Here is a 20,654-nt window from a genome sequence, read left to right as displayed (position 1 = left end):
GACGTCATAACCCAGCGCCGCGCGCGCCGCGCCCCGTGCGTCTGGAGCTGACCGTGTGTGGAGGCTGCGCGGCGCCACCTTCTCCTGGTCGGCTACGAAAGCGGGTAACCCGTGCTGCGTGTCAGACTGCGCTCTCAGGACCCAATTCTGAAATATGTCTGCTCTCGGTTTCACTACCTTGTAGGAACCCAGTCTCGGGGGCGTTTTCCCTGACAATCTTTACAAATTCTAATTTCTTTCTTTCTTTTTCTTTTTTTTAAAGCTTTATCCATCCAAGCATACAAGAGCTGGGGCACAGGCCAGAGGTGCGGGGGGCGAGAGGATCCACCAGAGACAGATCCACCGACCGAAATACACTGCTGAGGGGAGCAGCGGGCGAGACAAGAGAGGTCTGCTCGCCACGTGGGTTGCTCCCTGGCCGGCCCGGGATTGCCTCAGTGTTGTGCTTAACCTCTTGCGCCACCAGGGAGGCCTACAAATTCTAATTTCAGTGGCCTTGAAGAACTACAACTCCCGCCTATCCTGAGCCTATATTTCCCCTAGGCGGCTGCCCAGTGGTAAACAAACAAGCAGACATTCTCATAGAGTCCTAACGCACCTTGGGCCTCGTGGACCATGCAAGGGCTCTCTGCAGGGCCCGACCTGGCTTGCGTGCTTTGGGGTCTTTTCCGGGCCCTTGGAAGAGGTGAATTTTCTTTTCAAGGGGCCAGAAGTGATGAGGGTAAGGTGAGGAGGAATACTCAGTCACGTGGAACCAAAAGAAACAGGGATAAAGTGGGAACTTGGGAAGCAGCCCAAGACTTTGGAGGTGTTGAAAGAAAAGGTTGGGATCCCCCCCAACCCACCTTAGACTCCTTCCAAATGAGGAAAACTCACATTAGTCAAGGGAGTAGTTGTGGTTAGAATTTCAGTAAGCCTTAGGTTGAATTGTGGAACCTCAGCTCCACCCCTTCCGTTGCCTGTCCTCCAGCCAACTTTAGAACTTCCTCCTCCATTAGGTGGACACTTGATATTTTTCTAATCGTTTCAAAAACATTAAGACAAGTAACTTTAGCAATGCATGCTATTTTCATTCATGTGTAATCTACAATCTAAAGTACAAACTTTCCCTGAAGGGACAGCTTCTAGATGAATTTCTTAATACCCTTCCACCTTTGCACCTGCCCCCCTTCACCCCTCACCAGATAACTTGTGCTAAGCTCCTTACCTGTAAAAAGTCTGGAGCCATCACTGTTTTCTCCTCCAGTGGAGACAATCTGATGTGTTCTCAGAGAGGCTCTAGTCTGCCTTTCTCTGCAGTAATGGAAAGACACAATAGTGATGGGGTTAAAACTCTTGAGCAAGCCACTGGAGAGCAACAAGGCCCTAATTTCTCTTACCTGCTTTCTTTTTATCTTACAAAGGCCAGTCTCTTGCCCAACCAATGATGGTAAGCATTTTTTATTCTCATCTGTTTCTTCTCATTTGAAAGTGGAAATTGAAATTAGCTCTCTCCCCTCCCCAACATTACTTTTTCAGTTTGAAAAAACAGTAAGTGAATATCCACCATGGGTATAATCCTTACTTTCCTAATGCAGTCAAAGAACACAGACATTATAAGGCAGGCATGACTCTTTTCCCCACAGATGCTCACAATCTGACATTCAGTTAATATGTATTAAACATCTATGCAGTCTTTGAGCTGAGGCATCAACTACAAAGTTGAAAACTGTTCTCTGACCTTGAGTACAAGTGAATAATTAGAATACAGTGAAGATACACTTGTAGGACAACATATGAGAGTGCAGGACTAAGATATATAAAACAAATATGCCTGTGTACTACAAAGAAGTCCAATGAATTTTTTAATAAAAAGATATATACAGGTGGCACTGCTCAGCTCCTCACTCCAGACAATGGTGGCCTCGAGCCCGAGCAGTGGTGGTTCTGGGGGCGGCGGCAGCAGCAGCAGCAGTGGCATTCAAGCCCCGTTGGGTACCCCAGCGCCAGGCCACCTGGCCGTCAGCAGCATGCAGGGTAAACGCAAAGCACTGAAGTTGAATTTTGCAAATCCACCATTCAAATCTACAGCAAGGTTTACTCTGAATCCCAATCCTACAGGAGTTCAAAATCCACACATAGGGAGACTGAGAACACACAGCATTGAATCATCGGGAAAACTGAAGATCTCCCCTGAACAGCAATGGAATTTCACTGCAGAGGACTTGAAAGACCTTGGAGAAATTGGACGAGGAGCTTATGGCTCTGTCAACAAAATGGTCACAAACCAAGTGCACAAATAATGGCAGTTAAAAGAATTCGGTCAACAGTGGATGAAAAAGAACAAAAACAATTTCTTATGGATTTGGATGTAGTACTGCAGAGTAGTGATTGTCCATACATTATTCAGTTTTATGGGACACTCTTCAGAGAGGGTGACTATTGGATCTGTATGGAATTCATGTCTACCTCGTTTGGTAAGTTTTACAAATATGTATACAGTGTATTAGATGATGTTATTCCAGAAAAAATTTTAGGCAAAATCACTTTAGCAACTGTGAAAGCACTAAACCACATAAAGGAAAACTTGAAAATCATTCACAGAGATATCAAATCTTCCAATAGTCTTCTGGACAGAAGTGGAAATATTAAACTCTGACTTTGCATCAGTGGACAGCTTGTTGACCCCATTGCCAAGACAAGAGATGCTGGGTGGAGGCCATACATGGCACCTGAACAAATAGACCCACGTGCATCACAACAAGGATATAATGTCCGTTCTGATATCTGGAGTTTGGGGATCACATTGTACGAGTTGGCCACAGGCCGCTTTCCTTATCCAAAGTGGAATAGTGAACTTGATCAACTAACACAAGTGGTGAAAGGTGATCCTCCACAGCTCAGTAATTCTGAGGAAAGGGAATTCTCCCCCAGTTTCATCAACTTTGTCAACTTGTGCCTTACGAAGGATGAATACAAAAGCCAAAGTATAAAGAACTTCTGAAACATCCCTTCATTTTGATGTATGAAGAACATACTGTAGAGGTCACATGCTATTTTTATAAAATCCTGGATCAAATGCCAGCTACTCCCAGCTATCCCATGTATGTCGATGGATATCACTGCTACGTCAGACTCTAGAAAAAGGGCTGAGAGGAAGCAAGAGGTAAAGAATTTTCATCCCATATCACAGTGTTTTTATTGCTCACCCAGACACCATGTGCAGTAAGATTGATTTTTATTTCCATTATGTCTGTATACTCCTGTCACCTAGAACGTGCATCCCCATAACACCCAACTGATCACACAGTGTTAGCGCTAGTCAGAGAAACCTCATCCTGTGCTTTCGTGGTGAACATGTTCATGAAATGTGGAAGTCAGTACAATCAATTTGTTGACTGTGATTAGATCACATCTTAAATTCATTTCTAGACTCAAAAAACCGGAGACACAGCTACTGGAATGCTGTTTTGTCAGATTTCTTATTATTGGAAGAATGTGGTGATGGATGTACTAATTTGAACATAGACTCAGACTTGAGTGAGAAGAGCTTGCACAGCCAATGAGAAACATTGCCTTCTGGAGCTGGGAGACAAAGGAGGAATTTACTTTCTTCGCCAAGTGCAGTAGATTTACTGATTTGATATTCTGTTGCCTTACAGTCACAGTCGATGTTTGGGGATTGAATTGTTCAGCCAAATTTCCTGTTTGAAATATGTTAAATTAGAATGAATTTATCTTTACCAAAAACCATGTTGTGTTCAAAGAAGTCAACATTAAAATATTGAGACAGGGGAAAAAAAGATATATACAACATTACAGGGAATATGAAAGATGCTCAGCTATTATGTGACAAGTGTAAATAGTTAACAAATCATTAATTTTCACAATTTGTGATCACAGTGCTAGGTAAATAAAAGATGGTTATAGTTTTAAAATCTCAAAATAGTTATACAAACAGTAATGTGCCAAAGAGGGCAGTGAGAATCAATACGTGATATCAGTTCCAATAATATAGACAGATTATTGTATTTATAGATGATAGCTCCTAAACTTCATAATGTTAGCATCAAAATATTAAGAGTGGTTTGAATCACAATGTAAATGACTGATTTTCAAATGTGTTGTTGAAGTAAAAAAAAAAAAGTTAAGTGTTCAGGAGAAAGTAAAAATCTGTTACATAGATTATACCAGAAAGACCTTATGGAGTTAGGGCTTACCCTGTGGAAGATGGACAACTGCTATTTATTGAGAACTTACCACATATCAAGCATTGTATCAAGCTCTTTAATTCACATTTGTTCTTTACAACACTGAGAGAGACATTTTTGTCTAATCCCCTTTTTTACAGATGAGGAAACTAACAGAGATACACTTACCCTGAGTCACTCAACTAGGAGATGATAAAATTAGAATTCAAACAGCCCTGTCAACGCTCCAAAGCCCAACTCTTAATCGTAAATGGCATTAAAACAGAAGCACAGAGATGAAATACTAGGCATCCTCACTTAACTTCAAAATGACCTCACAGTAAATACAGATTAGGTTAGGGACGACACATAAAAAGTTGATAGTCTTCACTTGTGTTGCCATCAGCCTGTCCTGCCCCAGTGTAACCACAGATTCCCACCTCAAGTGGTTCAACAGGGTTTCATAATGGATTTAGGGTGAAGGATGGTTGACAGTATATAACAGGCAAGCAGAGGGGAGGGGGGTCAAATAAGAACAATTTCAGAACAAAGATTAGAGGGCAGAGATGCTGTATGTGTTGATAGAGGCAGAGAGAGCCCGGATCAAGAAACTTCAGAAAGAGAATGAACTGATAGCACCAAAGTCCAGAATCATCTCACAAAACAGAGAAGGTTTGGGGCCTGAACAGTCTGTAACAAATGTGCCTGGGCAATCCTTCACCAAGGAATCTGGCTCTTCCCGCTCCAAATCCCGGATTGAAGATTCAGAGTGGTTCATGTTGAGTCCACAAGAGAAGTATGTTTTTAGTTTATATGAAAGATCCTCCTCTTACTAAAAAGGCATTCATTGTTCTCCATAGGAAGGCAGTGGTTTCCTATGGAGGAAATGGCCTTACTATTTGGTTTTCTCTTTCTGAGAGAAATACCCTTGGCCTTGGTCAAAACAATTGGGGCTTTTGGTTCAGTCTACATGTAAGTAGATGTGTTCTTATACCACCCACATTTTAATCCACCTTGTTTTTTCTATCTTCCAGATTGGCCTGGGCTAAAGCATCTAAAGACCCTAGGATTGCTGCAGGTCAACAGTCCCCACTAGAGAAAAAAATCCTGGTAAATTATCTTCACAGCAGTTTGAAACTATCAGGAAAAGGAATCTTAGGTTTAAAATCCTTCTCCCCAATTGACACCTTCCAATAGTGTATCTAGACTGGCAAATGTTTTCCAGCTATATCCATACTTGCAAATCAGAGTATTATTTTGAAACTCTTAATGCTGTATTTTTTGAAAACTAGTTATTGTTTTTGGTGATGGGTACTTCAACTTTCAGAGTTCACAGACTCACCTAGGAGTGATGGGAGCAAAATCACAATTGTTACACAAAGTAAATAAAAAGTCGTGTGTTTTATTGGTGTCAATAGGGAGGGTGGACTCCTGTTTGAATGTGTTCAGAGTAAAAGGATGTTTGCATTATAAAAAAATTTTGTATCTCCCTTTCACAGAATCTAGGTGGCGTGCATACAACAGCAGCAAGACAACTGATAACTCGAAAATATCAAGAGGAGTATGAAAGACTCTCTAGGGAGCAAGCTCTTTCTCTTGACTACTGGCTTGCCAAAGCAGAGTCTCATTACAATAAAAGAATAGTGGAAATGATGAGAGAACAAGAGACAAGCAGTGAAATCAGGAAGAAACCGGAGGGGAGGATGACCCGAAGCACAGAGACACAAAAGCAGTACTTTTTAGTACCTGAGAGAGAGATGAAGCACATAGAAAGACACATAAATCGAACAGGACATGCCAGAGAGTTAAGGAATAAAACGTTTAGACAATCACGATGCTCCACTGAAACAACATTTCCAAGAATTGTACCAGAAGAACATTGCATCCAGACTGCACAGAGAAGGAAGCAGATAAGTAATAGAGAACAGATGCAAATTAAAGATCACCAAGAACGTATGATTCGAGGGAGAGAACTTACAGAGCAAAAACTTAAGGAAAAAATCTTGAGAAAAAGACATCTTGAGAAACAGCCACCTATATGTGAGAAGCGTGAGAAAGTAAAGGAAGAAATAAAAGAGTTTGAAAACGTTACTGCTTATCCACTTTACCAGCCATGCAGAAGTCTGATTAAAGTGAATATTCTTATGGAAAAGTCTCAGAACAGAGAAAGGGAGAAAATAATTATAAAACCATATCAAAAAAAATTCTTAACTGTACCACCCTTTTTGAGAAGTCAAATACGAAAAATAAAAGATTAGCAAAGTTTCACTGCCTTTTTGATAAAATAGCTCTTAAATGAAAAAATTTTTTAAGTCCATTCTCTCCACAGGATTCAGTAGCTATTCCTGCTTGTATCAGATAGTTCTGGACTTGATAACTAAACTACCTACTTTTGGTCGCCTTGTGTTTTTTTCAGGCTGCTTCTTTTAGTTTCTTCATCCATAAAGTGGGAATAATATTTCATAGCATTCTTGGGTGGATTATTTTTTTGAATAAGTATTAGCACATATTAAATGTTTCATAAATATTAATTCCCCCTCTTGGGAAAACCTGGGTTGAAAAATGATAATGAATAAGTAATTACCCTAGTCTGCCTTTTCCACTCCTCCTACTCTCAATGGTGATCTTGATGAGATTACTACTATAGTCTTTTGTTTTCCATTCACAGTTTCATCAGGAAACTAACTAGGCCCTGAAAGTTTAACTTGTACCACACAATTTACTTGTAGGAGAAACTTAAATTTTGAGAACCTCCTATGTGCATGTCATTGTGTTAATTACCATGAGAGAATAAAGAGAAGGCCTTGCCCTTGATTAGTTTGTACTAATGGCCTAGATTCTGTAGACAGATAATAAAATATGGCAAGAGTTACAGAGCTAAGTACAGGTGCTGTCCAAAGGAAAGATACCTACTGAGCCTTCGTGGACAGGTTGGGAGAAGGAAGGAAGTAAAAGAAGGAGGTGCAGTCATCTTGTGTTTCTAACAACTCCACATTTTGTCACTTTCTATCACCTTAAGCAAGACCTTCCCAGTGTTTGGGTCCACTTAGGTGACTAAATTCACCCTCAATACTCATTTAGAAATTCAATGAGAATTTTACTTACTAAGCGGACTGAAATTTATTATTTTCTAGTTGGCTTATTTTCTTTCTAGATATCAGAAAGTTGGGAAAGTAAGGGTTCAGAGTTAGTTAGCCAGAGAATGAAAGAGAAGCAGAAGAGAGAAAACGAGACTACGAGAGAACGCCTGAGAGCCCAGTAAGAGTAAAGACTTGCCGGGGGCCAGGAGGCCTGCCAGCCTGCTGCTCTGTACATGGTATAATGACAACAAAAGCCTGAAAAGCCACGGAGGGCTCCAGGACTCTGCTCTACCCCATCTGCTCCAATCATAGAAAACCTGCACTGTGCCCATCCTGCCTCTGCAACAGGTTTGCCCCAAGCCCTAAATCCAGATAGGTGAATACAACTCTGGTATAGTAATCTGATAATAAATGTTTATCTCATGGGAATTGTTCAGACAGAAGATTTTGGGAAAGTAAATATCAAGCCCAAGGCTACTGCATGTTCAAGGACCCTGGCTGTGAGGCCCATTTTCATGGTGGATGGGCACATTTGGAAGTTAGGCCCCATAACCCTGTCTGCAGCTACCGTTCAGTCTCTACTCTTCAGCTGCATTCAGGAACTCTCTTCGCAGATGAGAAGAGTGGCTCACCATAAGCTCATTTGACACTTGGAATGGGCCCTTTGGTACAGGGTAACTGGTATGGTCCCACGAAGGCCAGCACACCACGCCTTCTGTTTGGTGGGAGAAGCAGATAGGCTCAGGTATTCGGGTCATGCTGGTGACAGGAGTGATTAATTCCAGTAGACCCCCATGCCTGCAGACTGTTCATCGCTCACAGAGGTTAAAAAGAGGAAAAGCCGCCTCTAGAAAGAAGCTTGTGCTGGACACCTACCTTTGTTCTTCTTTGCAGATGGGAGCTTCCTTATCCGTCTTGAAAAACAGCACGTCTCTCTCCTGCATCCTGAAAAGTTGGGATCAGTTTGACCCTGAATCCTTGAAAAAGAAAGGGTTTATCTTTTTTTGTATCAAGCCTGGCCACAGTATGACCTCAAGGATGGGGAAGCCTGGCCACCTGAGGGAAGTATCAATTATATGTCAGTTGGGATTTTTTTGTCTAAAGGAACGAAAACAGTCAGAATTGGCCTATTTACAGGCCTTTTCTGCCCTCAGGGGCAATAAAACCTATGTGGAGACACAGCCTAATGCCTACTGGGGAGCCTCTGCCCATCCCCCAGCCAATACTGCCATCTTGCCCTCCGTACCCAGGGGCGCCAAATAAAGTAAATGAGGACTTAAGTCCTGCCTCGCCTCCATCTATGCCACCAATGGTCTAGCAGGAGTCAGTTCCTCAGCCTAAAGTATTATCCACTGATCTCCCAGATAAGACTGAAAACAAGCCATCACCCTACCTCTCTCTGTCGCAAACTCAGGTGGTGGCTAGTGGAAGAGGGGGACCTGTTAAAGTGCACGTTCCCTTTTCCTTATGGGATCTGAGACAAATTAAAACAGGCCTAGGAAAGTTTTCAGATCATCCAGTAAATATATCGAGGTGTTTCAAGACCTAACCATGTCATTTGATTTGGAATGGAAAGATATAATGCTCATTCTCAACCAGACTCTCATCAGGAGAAAATGAAAAAGTTCTTAGGGGAGCCCTACAGTATGGGGATGGCAGGTATACTATAAATGCCCAGGGAAAAACAAGGGAAGAACTCAGAGAGTGCCCCACTGGAAGTCAGGCAGTTCCCTGTATCTGATCAGGGTGGGATCTAGAGGACTCTCAGAAATCATTTTATTACTTGTAATATAGAAGGGTTAAAAAAAAAAGCCACACTTCAAGCCAATAAACTACTCAAAGCTGGCAGGAGTAATACAGGGAGAAAAAGAAAGCCCTTCGGCCTTCATGGATAGGCTGAGGGAGGCATTGGTTGAACATACTAATATGACACCAGACTTGCTTGAGGGGCAGATAGTGTTAAAAGATAAATTCATCACTCAATCAGTGCCAGCTATCACGAGTAAGTTACAAAATTGGCCTTTGGCCCTGAACAAAATCTGGAAAGCCTTCTGTATGTCACCACTTCGGTCTTTTATAATTGAGGTCAGGAGGAGAAAAGGGAATGGAAACAGACAGGCGCAAGGCAGAGGCCATCATAATAGCCTTTGAGGTCACAGAGGGTCCCCAGGAGGGGGACAGGAAGAGAGATGGAGCTCAGGCACCTGCTACGTCTGTGGCAACAAGGGCCACTTTAGGCGGAACTGAGCTCAGTGACAGCAAAAGCCACCTGGGTCCTGCTGGATCTGCCAAGGAGACCACTGGTAGAGAGACTGTCCTTGGGGCCAAGGGCACCCAGGGCCAGAACCCTGAGGTAAGGAACAGAAACAGGCATGAAGGGGACCGGTGCAGACGCTGGATCCCGTCATAGTTATAACCCCACAGGAGCCCCAAGTGGTCCTTAATGTTGGGGACCAGAATGTTGACTTCTTTTGGATACAGGGGCCACTTTCTCTGTCCTCCATAACCCCAGACCCTCTTCCTCTGAGTCAGAGACTATTAAAGGTGTATCTGGCAATCCAATGACTACATTCTTTACTCAACCTTTGAGTTGCGACTGGGAATCTGTTATTTTCCCTGCCTTCCTGGTGGCCCCTGAAAGCCTGACTCTGCTCATAGGATGAGATTTATTAGCAAAAATGTAAGCTTCCATCCACATGGATATTGATCAGAAGACTAAGTTGTGCCTGCTGCTAGTGGAGGTAGATGTCAATTTGATGTATGGGCAAATGGGAGAATTGGGAGAGACAAAACAGCTCTGCTAAAATTCTTTTTAAAAGCCCTGATCAGTTCCCCCATCGATGTCAATACCCTCTATGACCTGAAGTCTGGTCAGGGCTACAAGGCATTATTAATCTAAAGGAACAAGGACTCTTAGTCCATTCTAATAGCCCTTGTAACATCCCTATCTTAGGAGTTCAAAGCTGAGCAATAGCTGGAGCTACTACAGGGCCTTAGGGCTATAAATGAGGCAGTGTTCTCACTACATCCTGTGGTGCCAAATCCATATGCTCTTTTTTTTAAAAAAAGATTTATTTTTATACAAAAACTGGGGCACAGGCCAGATGCACGGGAGAGTGAGAGGATTCACCAAAGACAGAGCGGGGAACAGAACAGGCAGACTGACGAAATACACTACTGAGGGGAGCAGCAGGCATGGCAGGAGAGGTCTGCGCACCATGTGGGACACTCTCTAGCGGCTGGGATCGAATCAGTGCAGCAGAGGCTGCAGACAGCTTCACAGTGCGGCGCTCAACTGCCTGCACCACCAGGGAGGCCCAATCCATATACTCTTTTGTCCCAAATTCCTGAGGGAGCTGCGTGGTTTAGTTTTAAATCTTAAAGATGCATTTCTCTGTGTCCCTGTAGCTAAAGTCTCAATTCCTCTTTGCTTTTGAGGACCCCTCACACCCTTGCAGTCAGCTGAATTGGACAGTCTTGCCCCAGGGGTTCTGGGACAGCCTCCACCTCTTTGGGCAAGGTTTAGCCTCTGATTTGGAAGCCTTAGTTCTTCCGCGTGCAAAGAGGAAGGATCAGTGTGCTGAAGTCACTCGGGCACTGTTGAATTTTCTGGCTGACTGTACAGCATCTCCCAGGAAAAATCTCAGATATGCCCATCTCGGCTCAGATATCTTGGCCTGTTGCTTTCTCAGGGGGTGCAAGCACTAGGAGAGGAAAGGATCTGACCCATCTCTCATCACTCCCTGTCTGAGACTGTTGGCCAGTTACAAGGGTTTTTAGGGATAACTGGATGTTTTGTAGAATTTGGATTCCTAGAATTGGGGAAATAGCACAGCCCCTTTATCAGTTACTCAAAGAGAATCAGCATGAGGAATGTCCAAAAATCCAGTGTACACCTGAAGCCATCCATGTCTTCGTGACTCTAAAAGCCACACTGTTATCAAAACTATTCCCACTAACTCTCCTTCTTATAACCCTTCATAGGAGGGTCCCCATCCTGTTATTCTCTCTTCTGTTATGGTGGTCAAGGGGCAGGAGTGGATGCCTGGATACATCATACTCCAGTAAAAGCTTGGGACGCAACCTATTTGGAGAGTCCAGACAGATGCTGAGAAATCCTCTCCACCCACCACTTGGACCTCTGAGCCTCTAGAGAACCTTCGCCTCCTGTCCAAACAGCCAACTGAGAAGGAAAATTCTTAGTTCCACTTGTTGTCTTTGTGCATTGGATTTGTTTTCAAATTGACTCTTCTTGTGAGGCAGAGAAAAGGAAGGTTTTCAAAAAGATGGGGGAAAAAGTTACTTTCTTCTTGGGAGAGGTAAAAAAAAAAGGGGGTGTGTGGACTCTTGAGGTCCAAGAAAGGTTTTAGAAGATGGAAAAAAGCAAGTGATTTGAGGTGAGAGGATATGTAATGAGGAGAAAAAAAGAGCTAAGTGTGGGACATAGACATTGCTTTAAAAAGAGGATTGTTATGCTTGATGGATGGCTTGAGCCACAGCTAAAATCTGGCTAACCATTCTTTGCATTGCTGTGGTACCTTGTCAATTAACCCTTTACAGACAAGTTGCAAGAAGTCTTTGGCCCATGGGCCTCCCCGGTAGCGCAGTGGTTGAGAGCTGGGTTGCGAAGCTACCCGCAGCCTCTGCAGCACCAGTTTGCTCCCCGGCCAGGTCCCAAATGGCGCACAGACCTCTCCTGCCACCTGCTGCTCCCCTCAGCAGTGTACTTTGTCAGTCGGCCTGATCTGCTCCCTGCTCTGGCTCTGGTAAATTCTCTCACCTTCCCGCGCTTCTAACTGTATCCAGTGCTTGTATAAATAAATAAATAAATCTTAAAAAAAAAAGAAAAGAAAAATCTTTGGTCTAGTGACTTGTGCCAACAGACAACCATCAACAAGTTAAAACAAAAATTTCAAGCTCTGGCTCCCTACCTACCCTGGACACAGCCAAGTAGAGCCAGATACGCTACTGCCACCCGCATCCAACTATATGTACAGGGCTGTGGACTTCACCCTGGATTTGGGTGTCAGGGAAATGTTTTGCTGCCAGCCCTTACCAGGGCTAACCCGAAACAAACCTGAGACTGGTTTTGGCCTTGAATAAAACTCTCTGATGCTCCTTTACTGACAAAGCAAGTGTGATACCCCTGGCCTGGGAGGCCACTGTTGCCAGCTACAATTTTGTTTTCTAATAAAAAATTATCCTGTGGGGCCTCCCTGGTGGCGCAGTGGTTGAGCGCTGGGTTGCGAAGCTGCCTGCAGCCTCTGCAGCGCCGGTTGGATCCCCGGCTGCTCCCCGGCCACCGGAGGAGGGTCTCACATGGCGCGCAGACCTCTCCTGCCGCCTGCTGCTCCCCTCAGCAGTGTACTTCGGTCCTTCTGCCTGCTCTGCTCCCCGCTCTGGCTCTGGTGAATTCTCTCACCCTCTCGCGCTTCTGACTGTACCCAGTGCTTGTATAAATAAATAGATAAATTTAAAAAAAAAGGGCTCATTTAAAAAAAAAACCAAAAAAACAAAAAACTTACCCTGTGTATTGTTAAAAGTGGAGGACTTGCCACTGCTTGTGTCGTTAACCTTTGCCTTTTCAGTCCTAAAATTGGTTTGCATTGCTAATTACTCAATTATTGCTACGTGCTATACATTTCAGAATATTGTAGGAGGCTGCCGACCTAATGGCTCCTTCTGGGTTCTTCCCAAATGCTGCGCCACCTCAAATTCCAGTGCAGACTGTGTCCTGCCTGGTGCACCCTTTGCTCTCAGAGATGACCAAGATCAGGAAACAACTGCACGGAGATGGTGGCACCGACGTCCAGAGCATAGTGATAAATCAAGGTCAATAAACAACAGCCTCAAAGAGCCACACATTCTAAACCTAATTGTCAAATTTGTTTCTTTTAGATTAAAGATGGTTAAGCTACAAATGGTCCTTCAAACGGAGCCCAACATGAAACCTCTGCCGTCCTTCTTCCAAAGCCCCTTAGAACTTTTCCCTGCAGTGGAGCCCTGACTGCCTCCCCACGACACCCACTTTCAGCAGGAAGATCAGACCAGCATCCTTTGTCCTAACAGCAGCCAGAGGCTCCATCCGTAGAGGGGGAAATGAGTCTGTACAGGTCAGGACAGGACACAGGGCAGGTTTTCTGATCCCATGCAGACTGGGTGAAGGAGGAGTCAGAGTCCTCAGTGGCTTTTTGTAGGTCTTTTTATTTAGATTACCAGGTACAAGGCAGGCAGGGGTGCTGGGGGGTTGGGGGCTGCCAGCCTCCCAGCCCCCAGCAGGTCTTCACTCTGGGCTCTCCGGCATTCTCTGCTCTCTCAGTTTCTCTGCTTCTTTCTCGCCTTCTCTTTCGGCTTCTGCTGGCGTCCCCATGACGCCGCCCTTAAAAGCCCAGTCTTAGCCCAGGTGAATCCCATCTACCTATGCCCACACCCTACTCCAGGTGCCCGCCATCAGGCATGCACTCAGGACCTCAAGGATCCATCATCTATCCTGATGGCGGGAGGGCAGAAAAGCCTGACATTTTTCCTTACCCTACAGAGTCCCAGGGCAAGTTAGGGTTAAGTAGGCAGTGTCAGGGATAGCACAGGCAGGGACTTCGGGGGAAAGTTAGAGGCTTCTGAGATAAGGGCAGAGAAATCCAGGAGGGCTAATGAGGGCAGCAAATTATAAGAGACCTTAGACAGGGGCAGTGAAAGAAATACTAAGATAAGAGCTGGAAAGCTGGACACAGCTGCCGGGGGAGTATGGCCACTGGGGGAGAGCAATCACAGAGAGGATGACAAGGTTTTAGAATAGAGGAAAAAAAAAGTTTAAATACCCCTAGACATGGGCTCACAATGGCATCTTTTGCCCCTCTTTGGCATCACTGCCTTGGAGTCTTCACTTTTGTCCTTTATCCTCTAAATAAACTCTTCTTTACTCTCTAAAGATTTACTTCTCGCCACTTGCTTATCTAAGGCTTCGTGAGACAAGAACCTGTGGTGGTTCAAGGGTTAAATTCTTGGCTTTTCACAGCTAGAGCAGGGTGAATAGCAGCAGCTGTACTTGATAAATCTTTTAAGTTGAGAGGGACTGAAAAGTGACCTAATGCATAACCCTTAGTAATTGTTTACTACAAAGATTTTTAGTGCTGAAAACATGAAATGTTAAGTTCAACTGCCCTTTCTTTTCCTTCAAATCTGGCATAAAAGCAACTGGTGATCGCAGGCAAATTTCCTACCTCATGCGGCTAAGAATTAAAGTCTATGGTTAAGGCTCATTTTGGCCCACTCTAAATCCATCACCTCCACTTCACATACTTGACTCACCTTTTCATTTCTTTGTGCTGTGTGTGAATGATACCATTATTACTCCCGGGCACCCTTGCTTAAGTGATGAGTCACACATAATGCTTTTCTTCTCTCCTGTATTCTTTTCATTGTGAATTTTAATATACAAATGAAATGTACATGTACAATTGGAAGAACAGTGTAGGGTAAATGATTGTCAGGCTTTTCTGCCCTCCCACCATTAGGACTGATGATGGATCCCTGTGGTCCTGAATGCATGCCTGATGGCGGGCACCTGGAGTGGGGTGTGGGCATACGTAGGTGGGTACACCTGGGCTGAGAGACTGTGCTCATAAGGGCAGCACCATGGGATGCCAGAGGAATGGAACCAGCAAGAAGAGAACAAGAATGAAAAAGTAGAAGAGAGAGAACGAGACCACAAGAGAATGACAGAGAGCCAGGAAGAGTCAGGAAGACTCCCAGCCCCCCGCCCCCCTGCCTGCTGCATACCTGGTAAATCCCAATAAAAGCCTGAAATAGCCACCGAGGGCTCCAGGACTCTCCTCCTCTACCCATCTGCTGGGGTCATAGAGATTCTGCCCTGTTCCTTCCTGCCACTACAAAACAGTAATAAATAAATAAATAAATAAATAAATAAATAAATAAATAAATAAAAGTTTATGTATCCACTGCTTAGGCTGAGAAATGTAACATTGCTACACCCCAAGAGCCCTAGTGCTCTCCCCATACACAGCCTTCTCCTTCATCCTAGAGGCAGTCACTAGCCTGAATTTTGTAGTAATTGTCACCTTTTTTTTAATCGTTTTGACCATCTATGTTAACATATTCCTAATTGCTCATAATTGCTGCTTATGACCTTTATATAAACGGAAATACACTTGATATGATTTACTTTTTTTTGCTCAATATGTTTTATCCATCCATGTTGACATGTGACACTGTAGTATATTTTCATTTTTTTCCTCTTCATAACACTTTCATCATTTGATTTCCGGGATGGCATGTTATTTATACACTGATAAACCAACGATCCAATTGTACATTTCTAGTGTAGTTTATTCTCTCAACATGAATTTGCCACAATTTAACTACTCTAATAGCTGATGTCATTTGGGTTGTTTTCAGTTTGTTTTTTTCACCTACAAATGGTACTTCTGTAAACATTTCTTTAACGTGTTTCTGGAGCTGCTCAAACAATATATAAATTGTGGTGCTATTGACAATCCTGCTTGTGGAGCTTGTTAATTTCCATTGTGGTTTTATGCCTGTAAGTATGTTCTATAGTCTAGCACATGTTAGACTTAATACATAATAGTGAACAAAAGAAAGACATTTGCTAGCTGCTGGATACAGCCTGAGAGAACCAGGCCCAAGATACAAAAACAGCTCCTGATATTATAGTACACCTTCTTACATTCTGTTCACTGTCAAAGTCGGGCACTCTTTGTGTTTATATTTCAATGGAGGTACTATCTTTGTTTTTTAAAATTCTTTCAATAAAATCCAGGATATGTTTCTCCCTTTAACCCCTTTCTCAGAACTTTTCCTCTACTGCCTCCTAGACAAGGTCATCCACATACACTTTTTTCCAAGTACATGGCTGTAGAGGCAGGAACGGGCACAGTGCAGGTTTTCTATGATCCAGCAGACTGGGTAAAGGAAGAGTCAGAGTCCTCAGTGGCTTTTGCAGGTCTTTTATTGGGGTTCACCAGGCATATGGCAGGCAGTGGTACTGGGGGGCCTCCCAGCTGGGAGGCCTGCGAGCCTCCCAGTCCCCAGCAGGTCTTCACTCTGGGCTCTCCGGCCTTCTCTCGGCTTCTCTTTTGGCTTCTGCTGGCGTCCCTGTGACGCCGCCCTTAAAAAGCACAGTCTTAGCCCAGGTGAATCCCATCTACCTATGCCCACACCCATTCCAGGTGCCCGCCATCAGGCATGCATTCAGGACCTCAAGGATCCATCATCTATCCTGATGGCAGGAGGGCAGAAAAGCCTGACATTTTTCCTTACCCTACACTGGCAGAATCATAAAGTTTCAAGTCCAAACAAATCAGTTCCCAGGGGACAGGAAGCCCCCCTTATAATATCAGGGTGCTAAAGTTCCTTGGAGGGTGAAGGGGACTGTAAGTTTCCTGTTGTCTTCTGGACAGCTGTCAAGCACTCTGTGACTTAACCCCACCAGAGTACTGAGTTTAGAACTGGGAGGTTTGCTTTGGGTTCCAACTCAGCCAGGGTTGGCTGATTGATGGTGAGGAAGCTCTTACTTTTAAGATCCACAGTGGAGATAATAGAACCTTCCTTACCTAGCTGCTCCAAAGAGATTAGAGGAGAGAGGGACACTTGTTGAACTGAAGACTTTGATGAATGTGCTTAATGACTTCTGATTTTATAAACATTTCCAGAGAAAGCTGCTAAGTAATTTGTGAATATTGACATTTTCAAATGTTTTGGTAACTTGAACCCAGACAGCAAATTTGGTGGTTGTATACAGAAACAATGTGGTTGCATACCATTAGGACTTTCTACTTGAATGTGTTTTCATAATGATGTTTTATCCAGAATGGATGATGCCTAACAAACTTTCAGATGGATAATATTTTATATCTTAGGAAGATTAAGAAAGCCATAAATGTGTTGTTGGAGGAGAATACCTAGCTGATATAATTTTCCTCAAACCTTTTCCTTGTGAACATAGCAGAAATTTCTAGGTGGTTAATTATTCAGGAGGAGGGATATATGGATGTAGATAGGTATATCTTGAGGGAAGGATTTTCCTTTATGAGGCTTCTTATTTTCTTTGTGATTCAGGAGGTGAGTTCATCTCTGTTTAGAAATAGAGGAGGGCCTCCCTGGTGGCGCAGCGGGTTGCATGCAGCACTGCGAAGCCGTCCACAGCCTCTGAAGCACAGGTTCTATTTCTGACTGGCCAGGGAGAAACCCACATGGCGCAGCAGACCTCTCCTGTCTCGCCTACTGCTCTGCTCCCCTCAGCAGTGTTTTCCGTCATTCTGCCTGTTCTACACTCCTGCTCTGTCTCTGGTGAATTCTCTCGCCCTCCCGCACCTCTGGTTTGTACCCCAGTTCTTGTATAAATAAATAAATTTTTTTTTTTAAAGAAAGAAATAAAGGAAAAGAAAGTCTTGGATAGTAGGTTTTGAAAGACTCTGGAATTTCTTATAATAGACTCAAGAGCCTGCCCTTTGAAAATGATGTTGAAAAATGTGATGAGTTAAATACAGTAATGTGATGATTAGAATGCCTTGTTCAGAAGCCTTAGAAACTTGATTAGGGTAATTAAAGAAAAAAAATCAACAGAAAGTATCTTAAACTGTTTCATACAACTGGACCTGATCGGTATTGCAACCAAGGCAATAAGTACTCCTGCCAACTCTTGTTTCTGCATCTTTCCTGCTATCTCTTCATTCTCCTTTTCTGTCTCTGTTCTCTTAGTAGAAGATGGCTGCCTTTCCTGCTTTATCATAACCCTATGCTACTAGCTATTCTTCCTCTTTCTTATATCCAACTGTTTCCTCTCAATCAGACCATTCACATTGACCAATAAATATGTTCAAATTTCTTGGCAGGAGACCCAAAAGATGGGCCCTAAGGAATTCAAGCTAAATGAGCTACCATGCCAATTCTTTTTACCAAGTCTCTTGGAAAGTCAATACCAGCTGCCAGCATTCTGGCTACTGAACCCATCTGCCAAATGCTCCTTCCCTGAATCATCAAAGAGCTCCATTTGGCCAAACCTAATGACCATCTAAGAATGGAATGGAAAAAGAGAAGCTACCAACTACAGGCAGAAGGCCTGACAGGCACTTGGCAGCAAAGACAACAGGAGGAGGGATCAGCAATTTAATGGTGAGAATCGAGTCCACAGAAAACAAGAGGATCAATAGTTCTTAGGAACTGGAGACCAAGTAGAGAGCCAATGGAATCCATTCAAGTAATTGAAGTGGGGACCAAAGGAACAAAATAAGCAAACAGTTACAGAACTCAGGATAAAACAGAAGGGGAATAGAAACACTGACAAAACTGGGTGGACTATTGAATTGGGTTCCATTAGAATGGGACAAGTGTCAGTCATAGGATGAGTGGAATCAATATGGGGGGTTAAGAAAGCCCAGAACAAAACAGACTATCAGGTTACAGAGGCAGGAGACATAGCAGATAATTACTATAACCCTTAAACTTAGGTCCTTGGGATAAGACTTTGAAGTAATTAAAAATTGCCTGATCAGGGCCTCCCCGGTGGCGCAGCGGTTGAGCGCTGGGTTGCGAAGCTGCCCGCGGCCTCTGCAGCACCGGTTCGATCCCCGGCTGCTCCCCGGCCACCAGAGGAGGGTCCCACATGGCGCGCAGACCTCTCTTGCCGCCCGCTGCTCCCCTCAGCAGTGTACTTCGGTCCTTCTGCCTGCTCTGCTCCCCGCTCTGGCTCTGGTGAATTCTCTCACCCTCCCGCGCTTCTGACTGTACCCAGTGCATGTATAAACAAAACAAACAAACAAACAAATAAATAAATAAAACATGCCTCTATTAAAAAAAAAATTTGCCTGATCATATCTTTGGCCATGAAAGTTGACATGCTTGAAAACTGCGGTGTACAAAGATCGGTGTGTTGTTTTAAATAGATCTAACTATAAAATCTTTCATTGGATTACCATCACAGGTTAGAATAAAGTCTAACCAAAGTACATTTTATTCCTCAAGGGAGATGGATGGTGAACAGTCAGCAATGCATTAACTTTCTAAATTACCCACCATTTTTAAATAGTGAAGAAATTGCCTCATTTATTATCACTTATTTTTGTTACCGTCCACATAATAGAACAGATAGTAATGTAGAGGGAGATAATAAAACTCATTGTCTGCCATGTGTCAAACAACTTTGATTTCTTCCTTCAATCATCAACATATCTTGATTCCTGGAAACTTAGTATATTCTGACTTGGTTGAGAATACACCGTCTAAAGTCTCCCATATGGACGAAGAAAATTCTGTTGCGTGAAATAAGAAATTTAGTTTTAGATTTCTCAAATTTTCTGGAATATATATGTAACATGTCCACATATTCTTTTATATTTTATTTTATTTATTAATTTTTTTATAGAGGCATGTTTTATTTATTTGTTTGTTTGTTTGTTTGTTTTGTTTATACATGCACTGGGTACAGTCAGAAGTGCGGGAGGGTGAGAGAATTCACCAGAGCCAGAGCGGGGAGCAGAGCAGGCAGAAGGACCGAAGTACACTGCTGAGGGGAGCAGCGGGCGGCAGGAGAGGTCTGCGCGCCATGTGGGACCCTCCTCCGGTGGCCGGGGAGCAGCCGGGGATCGAACCGGTGCCGCAGAGGCCGTGGGCAGCTTCGCAACCCAGCGCTCAACCGCTGCGCCACCGGGGAGGCCCTCTTTTATATTTTATACACAGATATTCATAAAGTTGTGGTCTACAAATGTGGTTTTGTCTCTATGCTTGCCCAATGTCCCTTTTTCTAGTAAACAAAATTCCTCTCTTCTCCTATTAGAGATCTGCTTCTCCCCCAAGCTCCCACCAATCACACTGCCCTCTCCTCCTGGCTGTCATGATTGGCATCAGTGACTGGCATCAGAAGGTCGGTGACCCAAATGGCACCAATCAGAATCTCTCCCTGTTTCAACAGGAGGGTCAAGAACATATTTTTAAAATACTGTAAATATTTTTTTTCTGAGATTTCCTTTTTTCCCCCAAGATTTATTTATTTATTTATTTATTTTAAGATTTATTTATGCATACAAGAACTGGGGTACTGGCCAGAGGTGTGGGGGGTGAGAGGATTCACCAGAAACAGAGTGGGGAACAGAACAGGTGGATTGACTGAAATACACTGCTGAGGGGAGCAGTGGGTGAGACAGGAGAGATCTGCTGCACCGTGTGGGTTCCTCCCTGGCTGGGGATCAAACTCGTGCTGCAGTGGCTGCGGATAGCTTCATAGGTTGCGTCTTAACCCCTTGCACCACCAGGGAGGCCCAAGATTGATTGATTGATTGATTGATTGATTGATTTTAAAGATTTATTTATTTATTTATACAAGCACTGGGTACAGTAAGAAGCACAGGAAGGTGAGAGAATTAACCAGAGC

The 20,654-nt window shown here is 43.7% G+C and overlaps 2 protein-coding genes across 7 annotated transcripts in view; both read left to right on the top strand.

The window, feature by feature from the left end:
* Positions 1-54: 54 nt before the first annotated feature.
* Positions 55-9,000, top strand: LOC119251952 (putative uncharacterized protein ZNRD1-AS1). 5 transcript variants are annotated; one of them, XR_008553050.1, is made up of 5 exons: positions 55-104; positions 263-389; positions 1,404-1,429; positions 5,204-5,279; positions 5,669-8,996. XR_008553050.1 is itself a non-coding variant. In XM_037519232.2 (3 exons), exons 1-3 carry the CDS (start codon positions 4,736-4,738, stop codon positions 6,425-6,427), a joined length of 1,065 nt encoding a protein of 354 aa, XP_037375129.1. In that variant the 5' UTR covers positions 1,961-4,735; the 3' UTR covers positions 6,428-9,000. The 5 variants fall into 5 exon arrangements, 1 of the variants encoding a protein (XP_037375129.1); XR_008553049.1 differs by lacking the exon at positions 55-104 and having other exon boundaries at positions 111-389; XR_005126670.2 differs by lacking the exons at positions 55-104; positions 263-389 and adding an exon at positions 479-685.
* Positions 9,001-9,208: 208 nt separating this feature from the next.
* Positions 9,209-20,654, top strand: part of ZFP57 (ZFP57 zinc finger protein) — a 31,756-nt gene continuing 20,310 nt past the window's right edge. The window contains exon 1 of one of the 2 annotated variants that reach the window (XM_054698455.1): positions 9,209-9,602. The gene's annotated coding sequence lies outside the window, so the exon portion shown is untranslated. Of the gene's footprint in view, positions 9,603-18,387; positions 18,401-20,654 lie in introns of those variants that run through there. The other variant, XM_037519230.2, reaches the window with a different exon arrangement.

This window comes from Talpa occidentalis, unplaced genomic scaffold (assembly GCF_014898055.3).
Source record: "Talpa occidentalis isolate TD23 unplaced genomic scaffold, MPIMG_talOcc4v2.1 talOcc4.2, whole genome shotgun sequence".
NCBI classification, from domain to species: domain Eukaryota; kingdom Metazoa; phylum Chordata; class Mammalia; order Eulipotyphla; family Talpidae; genus Talpa; species Talpa occidentalis.
Note: the sequence above shows the minus strand (reverse complement) of the source record. Positions and strands in the feature narration are given on the sequence as shown.